The following is a 21963-nucleotide window of genomic DNA, read 5'->3' on the forward strand; positions in this document are numbered from 1 at the left end:
TGAGTCGGTGATGCCATTCAACCATCTCATCCTCTGTCGTCCCCTTCTCCTCCCGCATTCAGTCTTTCCCTATTACCTGCAGTGGAGAAGTCTGGAGGACAGGATATGCAAACACTGAAAGGGATTAAACCCCACAGGCACCATGCTGTGGCCTTACCACTCCATCTCCAGGGCAGACCCCTGCTGGCAGCACCAGACTCCACCCTGGGCCTCCTCACTCACAGCCTTGCCCTCCCAGGGCATGCTGATCTGGGATCTCTCCCAGCCTCTGTTTCTTCTTCCATAGAGTGTGATCAAAATACCTCCTTCCTAGGGCGGCTCTATTCAGTGAGTGGGTTGCGCACAGCCCTTGGCTGCACTTGGGGTCCTGGCAGACCCTTGAGAAGGCGAGCTGTCTTTTCTGTTCCTTCTCCAAGTGCAGCCAAGAAGCCCAGAAAGCTCGCAGTTCTGACGGAGAACACAGAATTCAGAAAGGCAGTCTATGGGGAGGAGTTTGGTTGTTTATAAAACAGGCCAACACGTTTCCACCTCGTAAGTTCTAAATCCATCGCTCCTAGCTCCCTAGATCTAAGAATAGTCACCCAGTGGGGCCAGCGTGCCGCAGCACGCTCTTTCCGCAGGTGACCCAGGCTGCCACGAGCCGCAGCACCTCCTTACCCCTGGATGTGTGTTGGGAGGTAGGATTCATACAGCTGGCCTCCGTCTCTCTCAGCCTGGCTGTTTCTGAACCTTCTCAGACTTGGCTTTCCCTCTCTTCTCACCCCTTCCTCACTGGGCTGTTTTCACCATCAAATGTGATGCCTGCAGAGATGCAGAGGGGGACATAGCAGTAGAAGGCATGCAGGTGGGGACCTTTGGCGTGACACTGCCCCACTCTCGGCCTGCTTCCTCTTATGTAAAGGGAGAGAGATCAACAGGGAGAACTGAACAACATTTTAAGCGATCAGATTCTAACAGAGGTGCTAGAACAGCCCCAGCCTTGCAGCCTCAGATTGAAACCTCTGAGGGCAAACCCCATCCATTCAACCCATTTTTATTTATCATCTGAACCAAGGCCATTCCTCTGTCAGGTCCGAGGAAGCCAGCCTCAGGCCCAGGGCATGTGTCCCCCTCCTTGGCTCTTCTACTTCCACCTTCCTCCTCTCTCTCTCTTTCTCTCATTCACATCCAAATCCACCCACACCACCACGCAAGTTCTCCAGACTTAGAAGGACTTCTGCGCTGTGTCATCTCAGACTCTGCCCACCATAGGAATGCCATCACCAGCTGGAGGCTCAGAACCTCTGGCACAGGCGACCTGCCCCTCTCCAGGGCAGTCCTTACAGTGTTCTTCCTGATGGTAAGCGGAAATCGACCTGCGTGTGGCATCTCCTCCCCACGTCTGTGGGCTCTTTTAGCCTCTGGGAAAGATCCAACAGCTCCTTGCTCTTGCCAGCCATTCATCCATTCGAGTGTCCATTCATTCAAACAACAGGTATGAGTGCTAGTGTCCTGTGAGTATTGTTTCAGGTGTGGAAATAGCAGCAAACAAAGAGTCCTGCTCTCAGAGGGCTTGTGTTCTGGTCAGGAGAGAGATTGTAAATAACAAGTTAAAAATACAAAGAAAAATAAAGCAAGTGAGGAGACAAGAGATGGGGAGGGGTGTAGATGGCTATTTCATACAGAGTTGTCAGGGAAGGCAACTGGAGTTGCCATGCCCCACTCCAGGGAATCTTCCCGACCCTGGGATCAAACCCACATCTCTTATATCTCCTGCGTTGGTCGGCAGGTTCTTTATCACTAGCACCACCTGGGAAGCCCAGATAAGGTGGCATTTGAACAAATACTTGACAACATGAGGGAGTGAACCTGTGGACATCAGGGCAAGAGCATTCCAGACAGTGAGGACAGCAAAGGCCCAGAGGCCAGCGCTGTTTGAGGAACAGGAAGAGAGTCAGTCATTGTAGCTGTGGTGATGTCAGCAAGGTGGAACTTGATAGAAGCTGAGGTCCAGGAAGAAGCTGGACACCAGCTGTTATTTATCTGAGTCAATGAAGAGGCAATGGAGGATCTGCAGTGCCGTGCTGACTTCCTGCCAGGTTTGAACAGCCTCTCTCAGTTTTTGTGTAGAGAATACAATAGGGGCAGCAGAGAGAGCAGTTAGGACCCTTGCAGGAGCACCCATACAGAGTGATTGGCTGGTGAGATCCTCGATGTCCTTTAAACATTACCTTCCTAAATCCTTCATTGTTCCTACCTGGTGGACAGCCACAACCTCCTCTCTGGCCTGCTCGCCTTCAGTCCCAAACCCTACCTCTTCCTCTCACCCCGTTCTCAGTGCTATCATGGATCCTTGTCTGGAAAGGACCCCAGGCCAGTCAGCTTCTACTTAGCAAATTAGGCTGCAGTCACAAAAGCATCTCCAGAGTAACACTGTGGGCCAGCAGGCCCTCCCCGCTCCTGATTTTGGGAGCTTGCTTCCTCCTGCTGCCTCAGATCCTGCCTTGAGGGCATCAGTGGCCCCAGAGAGGGACAAATGGACTCATTATTAGACATGTCCTGCACTGAGAGTGCCTCTTCCCTCAGACTGGCCCAGTGGGACCGTTGTCCTCGCAGCCACTCTCTAGGCTGTTCTGGTGGAGGAGCAGCCCCTCTCTGGGCACTGTGGCCATGGCTCTCTGTTCTTGAGGCCAGTGGCCAGGAGGTGGCTCTGGCCACAGATAGAGAGATAAAGATAAGGATCCAGGCACAGGACTGGTGTTGATGGCACTAGATCTCAGTGTTAGGTGTGTGCTCCAGCTCTGCTGCTCTCCAGACAGAGCAGGGGGTTCAGAAAGACTGTGGCAGGGGAACGGCCCAGATGTATCCACTTTCACTCAGTAGCTCCATCCTGAGTTGCCCATACCACATACCTGAGGCTGATTGACAAGTGTGACCCGCTCCCCAGGCCTGGCTCTCATCCCAGCTCACAGATCAGTGAGGCAGTTACAAATAGAAACACCTCTAGATCCAGAAAGAGTGTGGTGTGTGTGCTTAGAGAGCTCTGGGCACCTTAAGAACTCAGCGGAAGTGAGATTAACAGCCTTCCAACAGCGCAGGAGGACCCAGCCCTACACTGGGTCAAAATGTACTCCTGCAGCCAAAAAGATGCCAGCAAAATCAGTGAAGGTCACTCCAAGTAGGCAAATCTTAGTGAGTACCTTCTACTTAAGATGGGTGAACTCTTATTCATCCTTCAAAACCCAGCTCAAAAATAATTCCTGAAACTTTCAGTGACACCTGCCTCGTGTCCACAACAGAGCATATAATTCTCCCCTCTGCTACTTCTGTCCCTTAGAAATACTGTTGCTTTTTTTATCATCATCCTATATTATTGGTTTTTAAAATATATGAACACACAAAGGAGAAAATATCAGTCATCCTTCCCCGTGTCTCCCTCTCTTCCTCAGAGACTGTGTGTTCTCAGTTTGGGATGCATTCTTCATTCTGCATTCTTCAGAATCTATACATACAAAAATATATAGTGGCTTTGCATAAATTAAGTCATAATTCCTCTATATTGTTCTGTATCCTATCTTCTCTTAAAAATGTCCAAGGTATTGTCCCATGTCAGGCCACAGAGTGCTACCTCATTATTTTAAATAGCTGTGTATTATTCAAGACATAATATTATTCAATATTATTCATAATATTATTCAATATTATTTGATATTATTCATAATATTATTCAATTATAAATAATTCATAATATTATTCAATATTACTTGATATTATTCATAATATTATTCAATTATAAATAATTCATAATATTATTCAATATTACTTGATATTATTCATAATATTATTCAATTATTAAAATAATTCGTAATATTATTCAATATACTTGACCCATATGTGGTTCAAATGGTAGGGTCACATCATAGTTTCTTTGCATATTCCTTTGTGATGGGTATTTTGGGGTTTCCCTTAAAGTCTTTCACAATTACAAACAATACCACAGTAGACACTGTCGTGCCAGCCCCCTTGTACATGCCACTGGTCCCCATAATTGTCTTTCCCCATGGCGGCACCAGAGAAGGAAATGGCATCTCGCCTAGAGAATCCTGTGGCCAGAGGAGCCTGCTGGGAGGCTATCCATGGGGTCGCACAGAGTCGGACACGACTGACGTGACTTAGCAGCAGCAGCAGCAGCGTGGCGACACTAGTGGTAAAGAACCTGCCTGTCAATGCAGGAGACGTAGGAGACTCAGGTTCAGTCCCTGAGCCAGAAAGATTCCCTGGAGAAGGAAATGGCAACCCTCTGCAGTATTCTTGCCTGGAGAATTCCATGGACAGGGGAGCCTCAAAGGCTATAGTCCATGGAGTCACACAGAGTCAGACGCGACGGAAGCTGCTGAGCACGCACGCACATGGTTGTCTACCCTAATGGCCTGGGAGCTCCAGGGCAGAAACTGAATTTTCCTCTTCGGGGTCTTGTGTCCAGTACAGGTGTCCACACAATGAAATAAATGGACTCATCTGAGCAGAATCATGACTGTGTGAAAGATCTGGGTGAACTCAGGGAGCAGTGGCAAGCCTGTGGGGCTGGAACAGAGGAAAGAGCGCTGATGCAGCCAGGAGGGACAGGCTGCCGTCAGAGTCAGTTAAGAGGTCCCTTGTAGATGGTGGGGAGACAGGAAATTGTCCGCAAGAGGACCTAGTCCACACTGTGTTTCAGCCTAACTTCCCCCACCCAGAAACCAGCTGTTGTAATTGTCCAGGCAAGATAGACTCTGGCCCTGAATCTCATCTTTCTGTCCTGAGGTTGCCACCTAGACCCCAAACACATCAGGAAGCCTGAATTCCTTGCTCACAGCAGGACCTAGGGACCACCAGTTACGGCCCAAATGGTGAGATACCTATAAACTTGGGCGACTGGACACTCAGACATTTCTCTGAAACTTGCCCGGCCCTGAGGCCAGCTCCATGCACACTGACATCTACCGCCTTCCTGAATCCAGAGCCTTCCTCTCCGTGAGGTGCTCAGACCTCGCCCCTCCTGTCTCTCTTTATCTGTCTCTGTCTCTGCCTGGTGTTGCAGAAGAGCAGCTCTGCCTGAGGCCCAAGGTCCATGTGTGGCCTCTGAGAGGCAGCAGACAAGGTGAACCATTGGCGGCCTGACTTTTTGCACCGTCTCTACCTCCTCTTTCCCCATCCCCAAGATGTGCTGGGGTGGGCAGTGGCAGAAGGAAGCAGGGTCTTCTGCAGCTGCCGCAGCCTCATCCCCAGTGCTCGTGAGGGCTCGGGGAGGATCCTGCTCTTCTATAGCGTGCTCCTCCTCTCACCTGCTACAGCTCTTGCCTCCCATCACTGACCTTGTCCCTGTCCAGTTGGGCCATGACTTTGAACCTTTCTTCATTACCTGAGGAGCAGGGCTTTTGCTAGAGAGGATGACATATTGACAAAAGAGATTCTGGAGTCCTTTTGGCTGGGTTGGAATTTAGGTCCACTTCTCACCAGGTGTGCTAGGTTTGCTGTGGGGATTCAGTGAATTAATACATATAAAGTGGTTATCATGGGCCTGGCGTACACTAAGTATTCAGTGACTTTATTACCATTTTGGAAATACTGAAGGACCCTGAGACTCAGGAGTCCTGGATTCTAGTCCTGGCTAGAATGGCCACGTGACCATGGGCAAGTTCTTTTACCTCTCTGAGCTTAGTTACCTCATCTATAAAATGGAGGCAAGAACACTTCAGAGGGTTGCTGTGAGAATTAAGGTAACATTTATATGAAACTGAGAAACACCATCCCTAGGTTGTAGCCTGCATCTTCATGGTCAGAGGAGGCAGCTAGAGCTCCAGCCATCACATCCACATTTCCAGTGACAGGATGGAGGAAGGGACAAAGAAGAAAGGGGCAAGGGGCACATGCCACCTGTCTTTGAAGAAGAGTTCTTTAATACAGAACATTTCAGCTTGCTTCAAAAAACTAAGATCATGGCATCCAGTCCTATCACTTCATGGCAAATAGATGGGAAGAAGTGGAAACAGTGGCAAATTTTATTCTCTTGGGCTCCCAAATCACTTTGAACAGTAACTGCGAATTAAACAGTGACTGCAAATAAAATTAAAAAATACTTGCTCCTTGAGAGGAAAGCTATGACCAACCTAGACAGCATTTTAGAAAGCAGAGGCATCACTTTGCCGACAAAGGTCTATATCAACAATGCTATGGTTTTTCCAGTAGTCATGTACGAATGTGAGAGTTGGACCATCAAGAAGGCTGAGCACCAACAAATTGATGCTTTTGAACTGTGGCACTGGAGAAGACTCTTGAGAGTCCCTTGGATGGTAAGGAGATCAAGCCAATCAATCCTAAAGGAAATCAACCCTGAATATTCATTGGAAGCTGAAGCTCCAATACTGATCCTGAAGCCAGAGCTCCAATACTTTGGTCACCTGATGTGAAGAACTGACTCCTTAGAAGAGACCCTGATGCTGGGAAAGATTGAGGGCAGGAGGAGAAGGGGACAACAGAGGGTGAGATGGTTGGATGGCATCACTGACTCAATGGACATGAGTTGAGCAAACTCCAGGAGACAGTGAAGGACAGGGAAGCCATGGGGTCGCAAAGAGTCGGACACGGCTTAGCAACTGAACAATGAACAACTCATTGGCCACGCTCCACTGTACAAGAAGTTGGGAAATGTAGCCTCCATTCTGTGGTTCAGGGACAACCAAGGGTTTCTGCCACACATGCTCAGGTGCTTGCCTCTTGTAGGCAAGTATGCTCCCACAGAAAAGCTGCCCCCTTCCTAGTGCTGGGCTGCAGTCCCAGCACCATAAGGCCCTGTGAGGACCCAGGTTGCCAAGGAGCTCAGGCAGGTGCCACAGACCTGAACAGATTGAGGTGCTGTGTCCAACCTGTGCCAGGGACCGTCCCACCCCAAGATTCTGTTGCCTGCAGGGCTCTTAGGCTAATGCAAGTGTGGTGGGCCCTAAGCTTTGTCACTTGTTACAGCCTGAATCAGCTTCACTGAGCTCCACAGGCAGGGCACTGAACTCTAGAGGTTGAGGAATCCTTCTGTATCTATGAGCTCTCTACCCAAGGCTCGGAGCTTCCCCGGTGACTCAGTGGTAAAGAATCCACCTGGAATGCAGGAGTTGCAGGGTTCGATCCCTGGGTTGGGAAGATCCCTAGGAGGAGGGCATGGCAACCCACTCCAGTATTCTTGCCTGGAGAATCCCATGGACAGAGGAGCCTGGCAGGCTATGGTTGGTCCATAGGGTCGCAAAGAGTTGGACATGACTGAAGTGATTGATACCCAAAGGCTCAGACAGGTGTCCCAGGTCTAGTGGAGCAACTCTGGATCAATCAGGTGGGATCTCAGTGTCCTCGAGAGCTTGGCGAGTGCCAGACACACTGCAGAGATCCCTGTGTAACTCCAGGAATCATCGTGAATGCACTTGTTTTGAAAACTGGGTGTCCCGTATGCCATTTAGCTTAGGAGGAGACTTGTCATGGGCTCCTACCTCTATATGAGAACAGTAGCACCTTGCTGAGTCCAGAGGGCCCTCCCGTCTTCACTGTGCCCCTGAATAGGTGGCCGTCAGTGAGGGTGGGAGGCGGATGTGTGTGTGAAACATCTAAAATGCTGGAGGAGCTCAGAACCTAAACATGTCTTGGGTGAGCCCTTCTATTACAGGGCAGCCCATCTTTCACTCTCCAAGTTCAGCAGCCTGGTCTTTTTCTACAGGAGGTTTCTTTGCAGTGTTGGGGAACCCCTGACTTGTCATTCCACCCTCAGCCTCCCCATCTGCAGGGAGGGTTTCCCACCTGCATGGCCTTCCTTGCCTTTTCCTCCTTCTCACGTGGGTGTGAGCTGTCACCATGTGTCAGGCAGGGTACCAGGGCGTTACTGTATATCAGCACATGTGGGCCTCCTCCTAGGAGCCCCGTGAGGGAGGTGGGGACAGACTTGGCATTGTCACACAGCTGTGTGGTGATGTGAGAACCAGGGCAAGCGTAGCATAGTCCACAGTCATCCATAGTATGTGTTATATATGTACCAGGGGCTGGTGGGTTACAAGCCATGGGCCAGATCTAATTCATGGTCTGTTTTGTATGGCCTCGCAAACTAAGAATGATTTTTAAAGTCTTGTAATAAAGAATAAGAATATGCAACAGAGACCGTATGAGACCATCGAACCTGAAATATTTCCTGTCTGCCTTTACGGAATAAATTCGGCAAGCCCTGATATAGAATGTGCAGAGTTTAGCATAGATTCTGGAGCCACACCTCCTGGGTTCTAGAGCCTCAGTTTCATAATCTCTAAAATGAGAATAATCTATGAAGCATGACTGCCCTACAGGATTGCTGGAATAAAGTGAGATAAAGAATATAAAGCACCTACCCTCATGCCAGCCTCTTTGGGAGGGCCGGAAGAAGCTATATCTGAGCCTGTGCCAGGCTTTTCAACCCAGTGGGCTACCCCAGCCCCGCACGTGGCTTCCTCAGAGCGTTTCCTTTGGCAGGAGGAGAGGGGCCTGCCAGCTGCCCATTGTGCCATGTCCTGCTGCTAGGTCAGCGCTGCCTTCCTCCCACCCCCATTCCTGCTGACCGTCAGCTGGTGCCGCTCACCAGGGCTGGGCATGAAGCCTGCAGCAGGTGCCGAATGAAGCCCGCAGGTCCCAAGCCTGTCCCACTGTCCACCTTGTGCCTGAGATCGGCCTGGCTGAAGCGCCTGCTGAACTGCAGGACTTGTGGCCTGGGGCTCATCCTCTCTGTGTGCATTTCCTCACTCACGGGCCAAACAGGCAGACATCTGTGTTTCCCCAAGCCCAAGCTTTTGGCTAATGCCTGCCTCCCTCCCAGGGAAAAGGAAGGAGAAGGGCAATCCCAGGCCAGCCAGGCTCCCTCTGTGAAAGAGTGGTCCACAAAACAGATTTTTCAGTGGCTAATGAGTGAAATGTAAAGATAATTACAAACTCAGATGATTGAAAAAAAAAAATCAAAAGTATTTACTCATCTGGACGGGGATGGGCTTCCAATTCTTACAGCAATGGGAGAAATGATTAGATAAAAGAGCAAGAAATGGTACTATGTAGAACCACAAAATTTATGTTTTACATCAAAACACCCAAAGCAAAATTTTAAATAAAACTGAGGAAAAATATTTCTGCCACATATGCACAGAATTAATACTCTTAAAATAATCTTAGTAAGGCTCTTGAGAACAATAATGGCAAGCATTTATTTAGTGCAGTAGTGCCCCCTCAGCCACAATTTTGCTTTCTGTGGTTTCAGTTGCCCACTGTCAACCATGGTCAGTCAATATTAAATGGAAAATTCCAGCAGTAAACAACTCACAAGTTTTGAATTGCATGCCATTCCGAGTAGTGTAATGAAAACTTGCTCTGTCCTGCTCCATCCTGCCCAGGATGTAAATCAACCCTTTGTCCAGCCCATCCATGCAGTACATGCTACATGCCCATTATTATAGGAAGAACCAGTACAGGATTTGGTACCATCCACGGTGTCAGGCATTCACTGAGGGTCTTGAAAAGTGTCCCCTGCACATAAGCTAGGACTGCAGTACTATGTATTTTATATATATACTTATTTGTTTAATGCTTGTAAATGAATCAGTTCAGTTCAGTTGCTCAGTCGTGTCCGACTCTTTGCAACCCCATGAACCACAGCACACGAGGCCTCCCTGTCCATCACCAACTCCCGGAGTTCACTCAGACTCACGTCCATTGAGTCAGTGATGCCATCCAGCTATCTCATCCTCTGTCGTCCCCTTCTCCTCCTGCCCCCAATCCCTCCTAGCATCAGGGTCTTTTCCAATGAGTCAACTCTTCGCATGAGTTGGCCAAAGTACTGGAGTTTCAGCTTTAGCATCATTCCTTCCAAAGAAATCCCAGGGCTGATCTCCTTCAGAATGGACTGGTTGGATCTCCTTGCAGTCCAAGGGACTCTCAAGAGTCTTCTCCAACACCACAGTTCAGAAGCATCAATTCTTCGGCACTCAGCTTTCTTCACAGTCCAACTCTCACATCCATACATGACCACAGGAAAAACCATAGCCTTGACTAGACGGACCTTTGTTGGCAAAGTAATGTCTCTGCTTTTTAATATGCTATCTAGGGTGGTCATAACTTTCTTCCAAGGAGTAAGTGTCTTTTAATTTCATGAGTGCAATCACCAGTTGCAGTGATTTTGGAGCCCCCCAAAAAAAAGTCTGACAAGAGTTCCAGAAAAACATCTATTTCTGCTTTATTGACTATTGCCGAAGCCTTTGACTATGTGGATCACTATAAACTGTGGAAAATTCTGAAAGAGATGGGAATAACAGACCATCTGACCTGTCTCTTGAGAAACCTGTATGCAGGTCAGGAAGCAACAGTTAGAACTGGACATGGAACAACAGACTGGTTCCAAATAGGAAAAGGAGTACGTCAAGGCTGTATATTGTCACCCTGCTTATTTAACTTAAGTACATCATGAGAAACACTGGGCTGGAAGAAGCAGAAGCTGGAATCAAGATTGCCGGGAGAAATATCAATAACCTCAGATATGCATATGACACCACCCTTATGGCAGAAAGTGAAGTGAAGTCGCTCAGTCGTGTCCGACTCTTTGCGACCCCATGGACTGTAGCCTATCAGGCTCCTTCGTCCATGGGATTTTCCAGGCAAGAGTGCTGGAGTGGATTGCCATTTCCTTCTCTAGGGGATCTTCCTGACCCAGGAATCGAACCCGGGTCTCCTGCATTGCAGGCAGATGCTTTACCATCTGAGCCACCAGGGAAGCCCTGGCAGAAAGTGAAGAGGAACTAAAAAGTCTCTTGATGAAAGTGAAAGAAGAGAGCAAAAAGGTTGGCTTAAAGCTCAATATTCAGAAAAATAAGATCATGGCATCTGGTCTCATCACTTCATGGCAAATAGATGGGGAAACAGTGGAAACAGTGTAAATGAATAAGTATGTATAAACTTTATGAAAAAGATACTATTATTATCCCCATTTAACAGATGAGGAGACTGAGGCTCAGAGAAGCTAAGTAACTCACCCAGGATCACAGGTAATACATGGAGGAGTTAGGATTTGAACCTAGGCCATCTGGCTTTTGGGTCTCAACACTTAAACTTTTCTGTGCAAAACAGGGAAAACCTGTAAAGCAGACAATACACTAAAGAGGAAATACAGATATCTGAGAAAAATAAGAATTCTCTTTCAGTTTCAGTGGGAATGAGAAAAGTACAATAAAAATAATGAAAATAAAAAAATAATAATCTTTGCCTTCAAATTAGAAAGGATTTTTAAATATTATAATAATGAATACCCACTGACAATACTGGAGTGCTATAGAGATTCGCACAGATTGCTGTAGTTATATTTGAGTGGCCTTTGTGAAAAGTATTCTGGCAGTACTCAAAGCAATACTCAGGAATCTCAAAAATGTCCACGCCATTTGACCAGAAATTCCCATTCTAAGAATCTTAATTTGAGAAAATAATTAGAAATGTAGGCAAAGATTCATGTACAAAAGATGTTCATAGAAATGTTATACAAAATAATGAAAAATTAGAAACAAACCTCATAATAAAATGCAGGTTAAGGAAACTGTTTAATCTCCATAATGGGCATAACTAGGCAGTCATTTTAAATAATCTTTATAACAAAAGACACCATAAACAAAGTGAAGAGACACCACAGACTTCTGGGGGAAGACATGATGCTTATAACAAAGGATTATGTAAACAAAAGAATACACAAAGAACACTTACAAATTAGGAAGAAAGAAAAGGCAAGCAACCAAAAACAGGCAAAGAATGAAAGAATGTAAACACACAATACGTAGGAGAAGCAATTTAGGGGTAGTATACAGAGATGCTTCATCTCACTAGTAGTCAAAATTGCAAAATAATTACATGTATTTAATAAGAATCGAAAGAATGTAACGGCAAAGATAGAAGGAAACAAGTTCATACCCACTGCCGATGGGACTATAAACGATGAGGCTGCAGCCGTGGTGAAGAGCGGTTTGGCAGTACCTGCGTGTGTGTTCAGTCGTGTCTGACTCTTTGCCACCCCCACGGAAGTGTAGGCCACCAGGCTCCTCTGTCTATGGGATTATCCTGACAAGAATACTGAAGTGGGTTGCCATTTCCTCCTCCAGGGGATCTTCCCGACCCAAGGATCAAGCCCATGTCTCCAGTGGCTCCTGCATTGGCAGGTGGATACTTTACCACTGAGCCGCCTGGGAAGCCCTTGGCCATGCCTGGTAAATGCAAACGTGTGATTCCACCACACTCACACTTCTAGGGATCAGTGTGCACAAACACCAATTTGTATAAGGACACGTGTTCCAGGATGTTCACTGCAATGCTATTTATAGTAGCAACAATAGTAATAGGATTGTTGTAAATTATATCTTGTGTAATAAAATAGCAGCAATAATCATCAGTCATTAAAGAACTGTCCATCAGAAGGGAAATGGGTGAGTAAAATATGATTTATGCATAATAAAATACTATGCACAGTTGAAATAAATGAACTAAATCTGTAACTATCAGCTCAGATAGATTTCAAAAACAATGGTATAAAGAGCAAGTTACAACAAAAGATATATTTGAGTGACACTACTTGTGTAAATCTTTAAAACAAACTAAAAATATTACATAGTATTTAAGGACACATATATGTAGAAAAATATAAAACAAGCATGCAGGCAATGTACACCAACTTCAAATAGTGGTTACTTCCTGGAAGGAGGGCCAAGGATGAGAGGTGGGTCTTAAATGGTATCTTTATAATTGATTTATTTTTTTAAAGGTTGAAACAAATATGGTAAAATGTTAACTTATGTTCTAAATCTGATTGGGGAACATGTCTTTCTGTTAAATTATTTGTACTTTTCTGCATAGAGTGTTTTCAAAATTTCAAACAATTTATTTTTAATTTACTTTTTGAATAATCTGTAATTCTATGGAGAAATGTTTATGTTATTAAGGCAGGAAAGCAAGATGATATGTACACAAATATTTACAGGTTTCACAAATTGAAGATTTGAAAGAGAGATTGAAAATATTCGTAGTGGGAATATTCACTGGCGGTCCAGTGGTTAAGATGCAGGAGGCATGGGTCAATTCCTGGTTGGGGAGTTAAGATCCCACATGCTGTATTGTAGAGCCAAAAAAAGTAAAATAAAATAGTTAAAATATTCATTGTAGTGGACAAGATTCTAGGAGTCTGCTTTTCTTTACACCTATCCATATTTTTCTCTACACACCCCCCTCGCTTTTACCACAAAGATATATTACTTTTATATCCAGAAAAAAAAAAATTTTTTTTTAACAACCACAGAAAAATGTGAGCGAGTTTAGTTAGATTCCAGGAAAGGGTCCAAAACCTAGGAAGAGGTGCTGTGATGGGGTGGGAGCCTCGTGGGCTGTCGGAGAGACATGCGCTCAAATGCTGGCTCAGAGATTGGCTGTAGGAGTCTGAGTTCTTTAATTGTTGATCAATTCAGTGAACCTTGTTGAGCCACAACTGAGATAGGGCAGTGAACAGAACATTCATGTTCCTCCCTTACTGTAGGGCAGACAGTCTTGAGAGGAGTGGAGAATAAACCCATCAGCACCCAGACCATCTATCCACCCCCACAGGGAAAAGTACAAGGGCGATGACAGGAATCCAGGGTGACTGGGTGCTGGGGAATCCGGCCTCTGAGCATGATCTAAACAGAATCTGAAGGATGAGGGGGATGTAAAGCCCAGCAAAGCCGGGACTTGGAGAGAAAGGTCAGCCCCACAGGGCATGTTTTAGAAGCTGAAGGAAGCAGGGGTTCTGGCATGCAATGGGGTGGGGGAGAGTGTGAAAGGGGAGCCCCGCAGGCTGGTCCAGAGCCAGACCACTCTGCCTCACTGGCCAGAAGGGCTTTAAGGGCAGTGGGAAGTCAGTGAAGGGTTGAAGCAGGGGAGTGACCTGGTTAGATCTGCCGTTGTCAGAGATTATCCTGATGCTCCTTGAAGATCAGAGTGGATGGTGAGCAGCCTGGTTAGTTGGCTGTTGGTGTGACCCAGATGAGAGAAAATGGGGTTGGGATCAGGAGACGGAGTGGTGGGGAAGGATTGGAGAGACTTTCAGAGGCAGAATTGGCAGGTCTAGGAGTTTGTGTGTGTGTGTGTGTGAGTGAGAGAGAGAGAGAGAGAGAGAGAGAGAGGTGCCTGTAGGGGGAGGGAAAGGGAGGGGCCGCGGAGGAGAGCCAGGTTTGAGACAGGAAGGTGGCGGGTGGGTGGGAGTGAAGTAAAGCAGCCTTGGGGAGCAGGGGAGGAAGCCAGGAGGGCAGGCAGGCCCTGAGGTGTGGCTGAGCTTTGGTTTCCTCAGGTGTAACGTGGGGTCCTCGGGGATACCGCACCCCCAGGGGGAATGTTTTGGGCCTGTTCCCCAGAACCACAGCTACAACAGTCTGTTTCTCTCTCTCTCCCTGTCTCAGGTGGTGTGTGTCACTCCTGGGGCTGGAACGAGCATGGCATGTGCGGGGACGGCACCGAAGCTGACGTCTGGGCCCCGAAGCCCGTGCCAGGCCTACGTTTCTTCTTGGGACTCCATGTGGGCTGCGGGGCTGGCCACTCCCTGGCCCTTTGCCAGCTGCCAGCCCTCCCTGCCCTGGGCCAGCACCCCAGTGTCACCAGTCCTTCCCCAGATGCCACCAAGGAAGCCAGATCTCAAGAAGCTATGGAGCAAGAAAGAAACCAGAAGGAAAGGCATGCAGAAACTTCTCCCCAAGCCCAATCTGACAGGTTCAGAAATGGGGGGCTTGTGGCAGAGACCCTTGAATAAAGTGACCTTACCCACCTAACGTGTCCCTGGAGAATTGCTTTGTCAGGTTGCAGCAATCCTGAGAGGGATTCAGGAGGCGCTGTGGGTGGACCGACAAGACCAGAATGATGGGTGGCTGCCTGCCTGGTGTCTGGGCTCTAGAAACAGACATCATTTCTACCCAGTGCATGTGAAGTCTTTACCCAAGGACATAGGAAGCAGCAGGAAGTCTCCAGCCTGTCCCTGACTGGTGGGGACAGAAAGTACAGCTCTGGGGTTTCATTCTCAGCATCCAGAGCATGCAGTCTGCTGGTTCAAGGTACCCTGGTTCCATGTACTCTGATCCGGTGACTGAATACTTGGACAGGATGGAGTTCTTCCCTTGGTGACTGGGACCAAGGGAGAGGGCTCTAGAGTGGGAGTGGAGGAAGTGTAGATGAGTAAGTGGAGGAAGAGACAAGACTTCTGGAAAGACCAGGCCAAAGAGACCCCTGGGACAGACAAGGGAATCTTTAGAACCAATGAAACTCCCAAGGTCAGTCTTCCTCTGAACCAGGCAGGACTCTGCAGCCAGTCTGTGTGACTGTAGTTGCCAAGCTGTATTTCTGGGTGAGGGACCAGCACCCGGTGGGAGGCGGGGTGGGGGGGAACTTAAGGGAAAGCAGCATCAAGAACCCTAGCCCCTGAGCTCTGCCCCCCAGGCCCTTGGCTTCTGCAGGAAGGGGTCCTTCAGGTGAAACAGGGACCAGGCCAGGCCACAGGCCTCAGGCTTCCCTGGTGGCAGCTATGGCTCTGGGGGCCATGGCACCTTTTCCTCTGCTGTGACTGCCAGCAGGCCTTTGGCCAGAGGCCTCAGAAAGTGGCTTTCCCTGGTGGGCAGTATCACCACCCAGCCAGCCAGGGCTGTGGCGCATTGCACAGCGCCTCCTTCTGACTCAGGAGAGCATTTGAATCTGTGAATGCTAGGCTCCAAAGGCTTGAGAATATTACAAAAGCCCAGAACATCATGACTGGAGGATCTGTAACCACCTTCTAGCCTAGTGGCCTCTAAACTTGTATTCCAGACCCTAGCAGTCTCCTGAGACTGAGAGCAACCTCCTGACAGTGGCCACCGGGTGGGCTGTGGGTAAAGGAAAGCCAACTACACAGAGGTCTGCCCCCGCCCCCCGCCAACCTTATTCACAGCAGCATCATTTTAACCTGGCTTCCCATAAGATTTACTTGACAAGGCGTCCTTGAGAAAGTTTTAAAACCACTGATCTTATGCAGCATTTTTGTTGTTCATGTGGGAAAAGAGAGGCCCAAGAAGGGGAAGGGACCATCTTAAGGTCACACAGCTCACTCCTGGCCCAGGGTCCTAATTGGGAGGTGACCCATCCAGTACTTTGAGCCAGACAAGGGGTACAGACAAGGAGTGGCCCTGAGATCATCAGGGAGTTCGACTCAGGAGAGTGGGGATGAGGGCCATCCTGAGCTCCTCAGGCCTGCACCTAGAGACCATCCATGGCCAGTGGCTGACCTTGAACACCAGTGCGTGGAGTCCACATCACTGCACTGGCCAGCAAAGCCTTTGGTCCTCCCACATCCCAGGACCAGTAGAGGCCAGTACAACCTCTAAGCACTTCCAGAGTGGAAGGAAGGACTTGTCTGGACACTCTGAGCTGGTCTTGCCAAGGTGACCAAGCCTTCTGAGATGGAGCGATCAGATGGCCCAGAGATGACCCAAACTGGAGCAAGTCCGCCATTACTGGCCACCACCTGCTATCCTACATGCTGAATGGTCTGCATCAGAGGGCAGCCCCACACGGGTGAGTCCTCAGGCCCGTACCTTCTAGACAGGGTTTCCATGCCTGAGGAGCCCACATGCAGTCTGTCTTGCAGCACAGCCCCCTACCTCTTCTGGCACCTGCTGGAAGAAATCTGAACCCCCGAAGCCTCTGCTGCTGAGCCCTCATGCTCCTGCCAAGGCTTCCTTGTGGGCACAAGATCCTGGGGCTCCTTCCCAGCTTGAGTCAGGGTAAGGTGGTGGATTGGCCTTAAGCCTCAGAACCTGAGCCAGACTCTTCTTAGAAGCCTGTGGAGCCCAGCTAATCCACTCACGCCGGAATGAATGGCTCTCGGCAGTAGACGACACCTCGGACCCTTCAGTCCCCTCTAGTGACAGCAGTGGGCAGGCTTCTCCACGTCAGCTCACTGGCCAGATCAGAGCAGCACCGGAAAGCCCCAGGGCTTTCAGTGGGGTGAGGGGCTGTTGGCAGTGTCTCCCAGACTTTTTTTCTGCATCCTCTGAACCCTATTGGTTATTCACAGACTTGTAGATGCCCAAGCCCTTCATTCCTACTAGATCTCGAGCTCTTCATGAGCAAGGGACCAGGTCTTGGTTGATTCCGGAACCCTTCACCAAGGACAGGTCCTGGGACAGAGGACGTGCCCAATGGGTAATAATGAACGAACTGGTCGGTACACACTTAGGGTTACCATAGGGTGGAGAGGCTGAACGCGTGAGCTCTAAGATCCCCTCACCCCCACCCACCCTCTGCTTTTATCTCTAACAAATGTTTGTTAACTATGCTGTGGATAGCCAATCATTTGACGGTGATTAGCTAATGAGCCATAGGAGCCAGCTTGAGAAAATGCCCACTTATCTCTAAGAATGATTTTTTTTCTGCTAGACTAAGCTGATTGGCCTTCCCCCTCCCCCCACCATGCTGCCCTATGGGAATGAAGGAAGGAAGAAAGAGAGGGGAGTGAGATCCCCTGTGTGCTCATAGGTCTTAGGTCTGAGGCTCCTGGAGTGACTGTTGAAGGGCAGCCACACACCAGGTTTTCGGGGGATGTTTACAACCTAACCTGCCACACAGGCTCCCCTCGCAGGCACTCCAGCTCCCCTTGACACCCCACCACCTTCAGTCCCAGTGGGTTATCAGGTCAAAATTTGATGAGGCTGTGCTTGAGAATGGTGAACCCAGGCCAGGGGCTCAGAGTAAAGCCCTCCACTTGCATCCACCACTTCTGAGTGAAGTGACTTAGTGATAAATTGAAATTGGAGGGTAGTGAGTCAGAAAGTGGAATGGGGGTTCCAGGTCCTAAGGGGCAGTGTCCGAATTCCCCAGCAACCAGAGCACAGAGAGGTGAGAGTTGGGAGAGGAGATCCGGAGGGTCTTGCCAGCCAATTTAAGGAACTCTGGCTTCATTCTCAGGACAACAGGTGTTTAAGCAGGAAATCAAGGTAGTCAAATATTTTTATGTGCATGGAAAGCTCAGGGCAGCAGGTAAATGGCCCCTCTGTCACACCCATGGCCTGAGGACCCTGGTATTCAGGACCAATAACTCCGGTGTTCCAATCAATTCCACCTCCAGCCCCAGGAAGCCCTCAATGAGGACTTGAGATGGCTTCACCTAAGCTCTGGAGTCAGACCACCTGGGTTAAAAACTTAGCTTCATCATTCATCAGCTGTGTGGCTTTGAACCAGTGACTTTATCTCTCTGTGCCTCTTCTCTTGCCTCTATAATGGGCATGTTGAATTATTGTGGGTCATCATCAGACAGCTTGTCTCAGGTGTCCTGCACATGACAGATGCTCAGTGTATGTTAATCCCTGTTCCCCATCAGCTCCCATGTCCCTGAAAACCCCTATTCCAATGGCCTCGTGTCAAGTCCCACCTGAGTCCACCAGAGGCACTTCTCCCAGGATGGACCCCAGGTCGAGGGAACTCTGGTCTCCCTGCAGTCGCTGACACTGCTTGGCTTCTCTGTCCTGATGCTTATGAATGGCCGTTACTCAGGTGGTGTGGATCAGGCAGCTCTGTGGCCGCATGACCCCTGGGCAGAGGTCTTGCGACTCACTGCTGCACGCATCACCCCCTATTCATTGGTTCCTGGACTGCACAGGGAGCTCAGAAGTTGAGGTAAGTGCTCAGAGGGGATGAGAAACTGTTGGGTGAGAATTCGACACCCACCTTCAGACTTCTACCCACCCATATGATCGTTGACTTGGCCATACTGGCAGGGATGGAGGGAATGGAAATCCGGGAGGAACTGACCTCCACTTGTGTGTGGCCCTGGTCAGAGCACTCCCCTCTGGGCCTCAGTTCCTCATCTGTAAAGTGTTCAGAGGTGGCCTGCCATGTCCATTAGCGACTTTACCACCTGAGATTCTCTAATGGATAGGAAAAGAATTGGAACGCCAATCCCCACTCCACCCCCCGACCAAAACCAAATGAAATACTCAAGCAAATCAAGACCAAGTGAGCAACTCAAGCAAATCAAGATCCTAGGAGAGGCCTGCACCCCTTCCAAGATGCCACCAGGCTGAGTGAGGGGTATGCAATGGGGTGGCTGCCGGACAGTGCCCAGCAAGGGTACAGCTAGGTGGAGCACCCAGACCCATCAGACCCCTGCCTCTGGCTCCATCAAATTCAAGAATGGCCCTAGGAGGGAGGTGACCACGGTCTGCATGAAGGGCAGTGGGGGGGGCAGGGGTTAGGACCTCCACATAACCAGATTCAAGGGTCATGAATACAGCAGGATCCATAGAGACGTTTCCATGTTGGTGAACCCCCAGAGGATGGGCCCGTCTTAGGTCAAGGCCTTTTTTGTTGATTCCTCCTGAGCTCTCCCCCCTCCCCCAACCAACAGGATCTGGGGAGGGGCAGGGTGAGGTGGGCAGAGCGGTCCTGGCTTTCTCCCAGTGATAGGACAGCCTGCACCTTGGATGGGTCCCTGAGACCAGAAGAGCCAGGGCTCAGGCTTACCCCACCCTAGCCGAGCCGCAGAAGGCCTGACCAGGGGCCCAGAACCAAATTGCGACACTGCTGGAGGAATAAAAACCCAAATTCATGCTTTATGTCCAAAGTCAGCTTTTTATTATCGAGAGCCAGGGCCCAGGGAGGGGAGGGTGCTGAACTAAAGCAGCATTGCTCTCTTTCCAGGAATGTTGCCAGCTGCAGTGAGAGCTTGAGATGTTGCATTTTTTTTTTTTCAACTCAAGCATGTGTTTTTCAAAAATATCATCCTTCCCCACCCCCCACCCCACCACTAATTTTAGAATCAGACCAAAGCCAAGCTACTGTCCTCTGTTTCTGTTGGGAAAATACTATATTTATTCGAGATGCAGAAGTGCGTCTCTGCAAACCTCCGATTGCTTCAGGAAAACAAATCTGCTTTAGACTATACAGAAACCATGATACAAAATTTATTTCATGCTAGAATCGCTTTGCATAACATTGGGCATGCAGGTTTTTTTTTGTTTTTGTTAAACTCTGAAGTACTAAATTGCATACAATGCCGGGTTGTGCCTTGATCAAGGTGGAGGAGGACTGGCCCTCCCACAGTCCTGATCTTTTTTGGTGCTCTGAAAGAACACTTGAAAAATCCATACGGTGTTGATTATCTACTATGAACAATTTGTTATGAAAGTTGGTCACACTGAATCTACACACTGCTAAGATGATCGAATCAACCTAGACTAGCCGCTGTCAGGGATCTTGGGGAGACGTCCGCTGGGTCGCAAGCATGCCAAACAGAGGGAAGAAGGCGGCAGTGCGTTTCCACAATTCTATTTGGAGCAAAGTTTTCCGTTTCCACGTGAGAGATGAACTATGAAGGTGAGGTCAATATGACCAATGACTGACCGACTGCCCTTTTGGGAACCTTTACTCTAGAATCTCCGTGTACAAAAGGGAAGCAATCCATTACTCATCCCCACTCCTTCCCCCAACCCGCTCATTCCCCTCCCCACCCCAAAAAAACGTACAGGTTTCTACTGAACGCCTTTACAGTTTGGCTCCAACAACATGTATAAAAGGAAAGAGCTTTGAAAGAAAATAGAGGACTCTTGCTTGTTTTTCTTCATTGTTGTCATGGTTTAGGGTAATCATACAGTTGCAGGGGAGGTGGGGTTCGTGGGTTTGGATTGCTGGGTTTTCTGTTGAACTTCATGCAAGTCATGCTAAGGAACCCCTCCATCCCACCCCCTCCCCGAATAAATTAAAAGCTTTTTCTCAAAAAAAAAAAAAAAAAAAAAGGAAAAGAAGGAAAAGAAATCCTCTACGGTCAGTTACCATTTGGCCGTAGAAAAGCTACGTCCGTCCTAGTACAAGGCCTGGGCCACTCGGACTCGTCCGGCAAACCTGCATGGCGTGAATTTACTCTGTCCGAGGGCGAGGAGGGGCTGCAGGTCCACCCAGATGCTTAATAGCCACCAGTGTCCTGGGCCAAGTCGCCTGGTCAAGTCACTCTCACAGCCTCTGTCGGCATATACTTAGCAATGACAGGGCTTTCTTTGCAAAGATCTGTATGTAAAGAATACAATTAACACTTGAGCTTCTCTTCTTGGCTTTCCCATCCCGCTTGGTACTTAGTTTTTAAGGAAGGAGGAGGAAAGACCGAACAGCCGCATGCAGAGGCAGGCAGGATCTTCTCCAGCTGGCTTGGTTCTCCCATGCAGTGAGCCAGCCCAGCACGCCTCTTTCTCTCCCTCCTGGGGGAACGGGTTGAGCCCCTAACTCTTCTCTACCCCGCACACAGCTCATGGCCTGGCATTATCCTGAGAAAAGCAAGTCCTCAGCGGCTGTCATGACTCCATGAGAGCAGGACCATGTGGATGTGGGTGGGGGCTCCCCACCCTCAGTGCCTCTGGGGAACTGCGGAGTGGGTACCACCTGCAAACAGTGGTTGCCATCGGACTCCTTGCTCCCTACAGGCTGCTTCTGTCCCACACACCCTGGGCTTCCGGAAGCCCAGTCAAGAAACTCTTCTGTCTGCTCTTTCAGGCCACACAGATTGATCCAACATTCAAGATGAGGGAGACAGGCAGCCCCATAAGACCTTACCAGCAGAGCACAGCCATGGGGAAAGGTCTACATGCCTTCCTCTCCCATCCCCTGGGCTTGCCCCTGATCCTGGTTTTCTAGAGCCTCCACTTGGGAGAAAGCCAGTTGTGAAGGGGAGCTTTAGGCCTATCCATGGAAGGTGCCGAGGATGGGGCAGGCAGCCCCCAGGCCGGCAGCCCCCCTTCCATGCAGCACCATGCGGGGTGTGGTATGCCGCGCTGGGGTCCACGGGACCTCCAGGCAGGGCAAGGAAGCAGAGGCCAGCCTGGATCAGGAGAGCACGCCAAGCACCAGAAGGACTTCCCCCGTCTCCGTGTGGGCTGCCTCTCCTTTTCTGGGTTT

At 49.0% G+C, this 21963-nt stretch overlaps 2 protein-coding genes across 3 annotated transcripts in view; one reads left to right on the plus strand and one right to left on the minus strand.

Annotated features, from left to right (window-relative positions):
* SERGEF (secretion regulating guanine nucleotide exchange factor) overlaps positions 1–14828 on the plus strand; it is a 248168-nt gene extending 233340 nt beyond the window's left edge. Inside the window, exons 11-12 of one of the 2 annotated variants that reach the window (XM_070803581.1) lie at positions 12144–12248; positions 14463–14828. In XM_070803581.1, the coding sequence (XP_070659682.1) occupies positions 12144–12248; positions 14463–14809 (452 nt within the window). In that variant the 3' untranslated portion in view covers positions 14810–14828. The remainder of the gene's footprint in view (positions 1–12143; positions 12249–14462) is intronic. The other variant, XM_019975581.2, reaches the window with a different exon arrangement.
* A 4802-nt stretch (positions 14829–19630) lies between these two features.
* The window catches only part of KCNC1 (potassium voltage-gated channel subfamily C member 1), a 45062-nt gene continuing 42729 nt past the window's right edge, over positions 19631–21963 (minus strand). Inside the window, exon 4 of the mRNA XM_019975815.2 lies at positions 19631–21081. Coding sequence (XP_019831374.1) covers positions 21017–21081 — 65 coding nt within the window. The 3' untranslated portion in view covers positions 19631–21016. The remainder of the gene's footprint in view (positions 21082–21963) is intronic.

The sequence above is a fragment of the Bos indicus genome, chromosome 15 (genome assembly GCF_029378745.1).
Source record: "Bos indicus isolate NIAB-ARS_2022 breed Sahiwal x Tharparkar chromosome 15, NIAB-ARS_B.indTharparkar_mat_pri_1.0, whole genome shotgun sequence".
NCBI classification, from domain to species: domain Eukaryota; kingdom Metazoa; phylum Chordata; class Mammalia; order Artiodactyla; family Bovidae; genus Bos; species Bos indicus.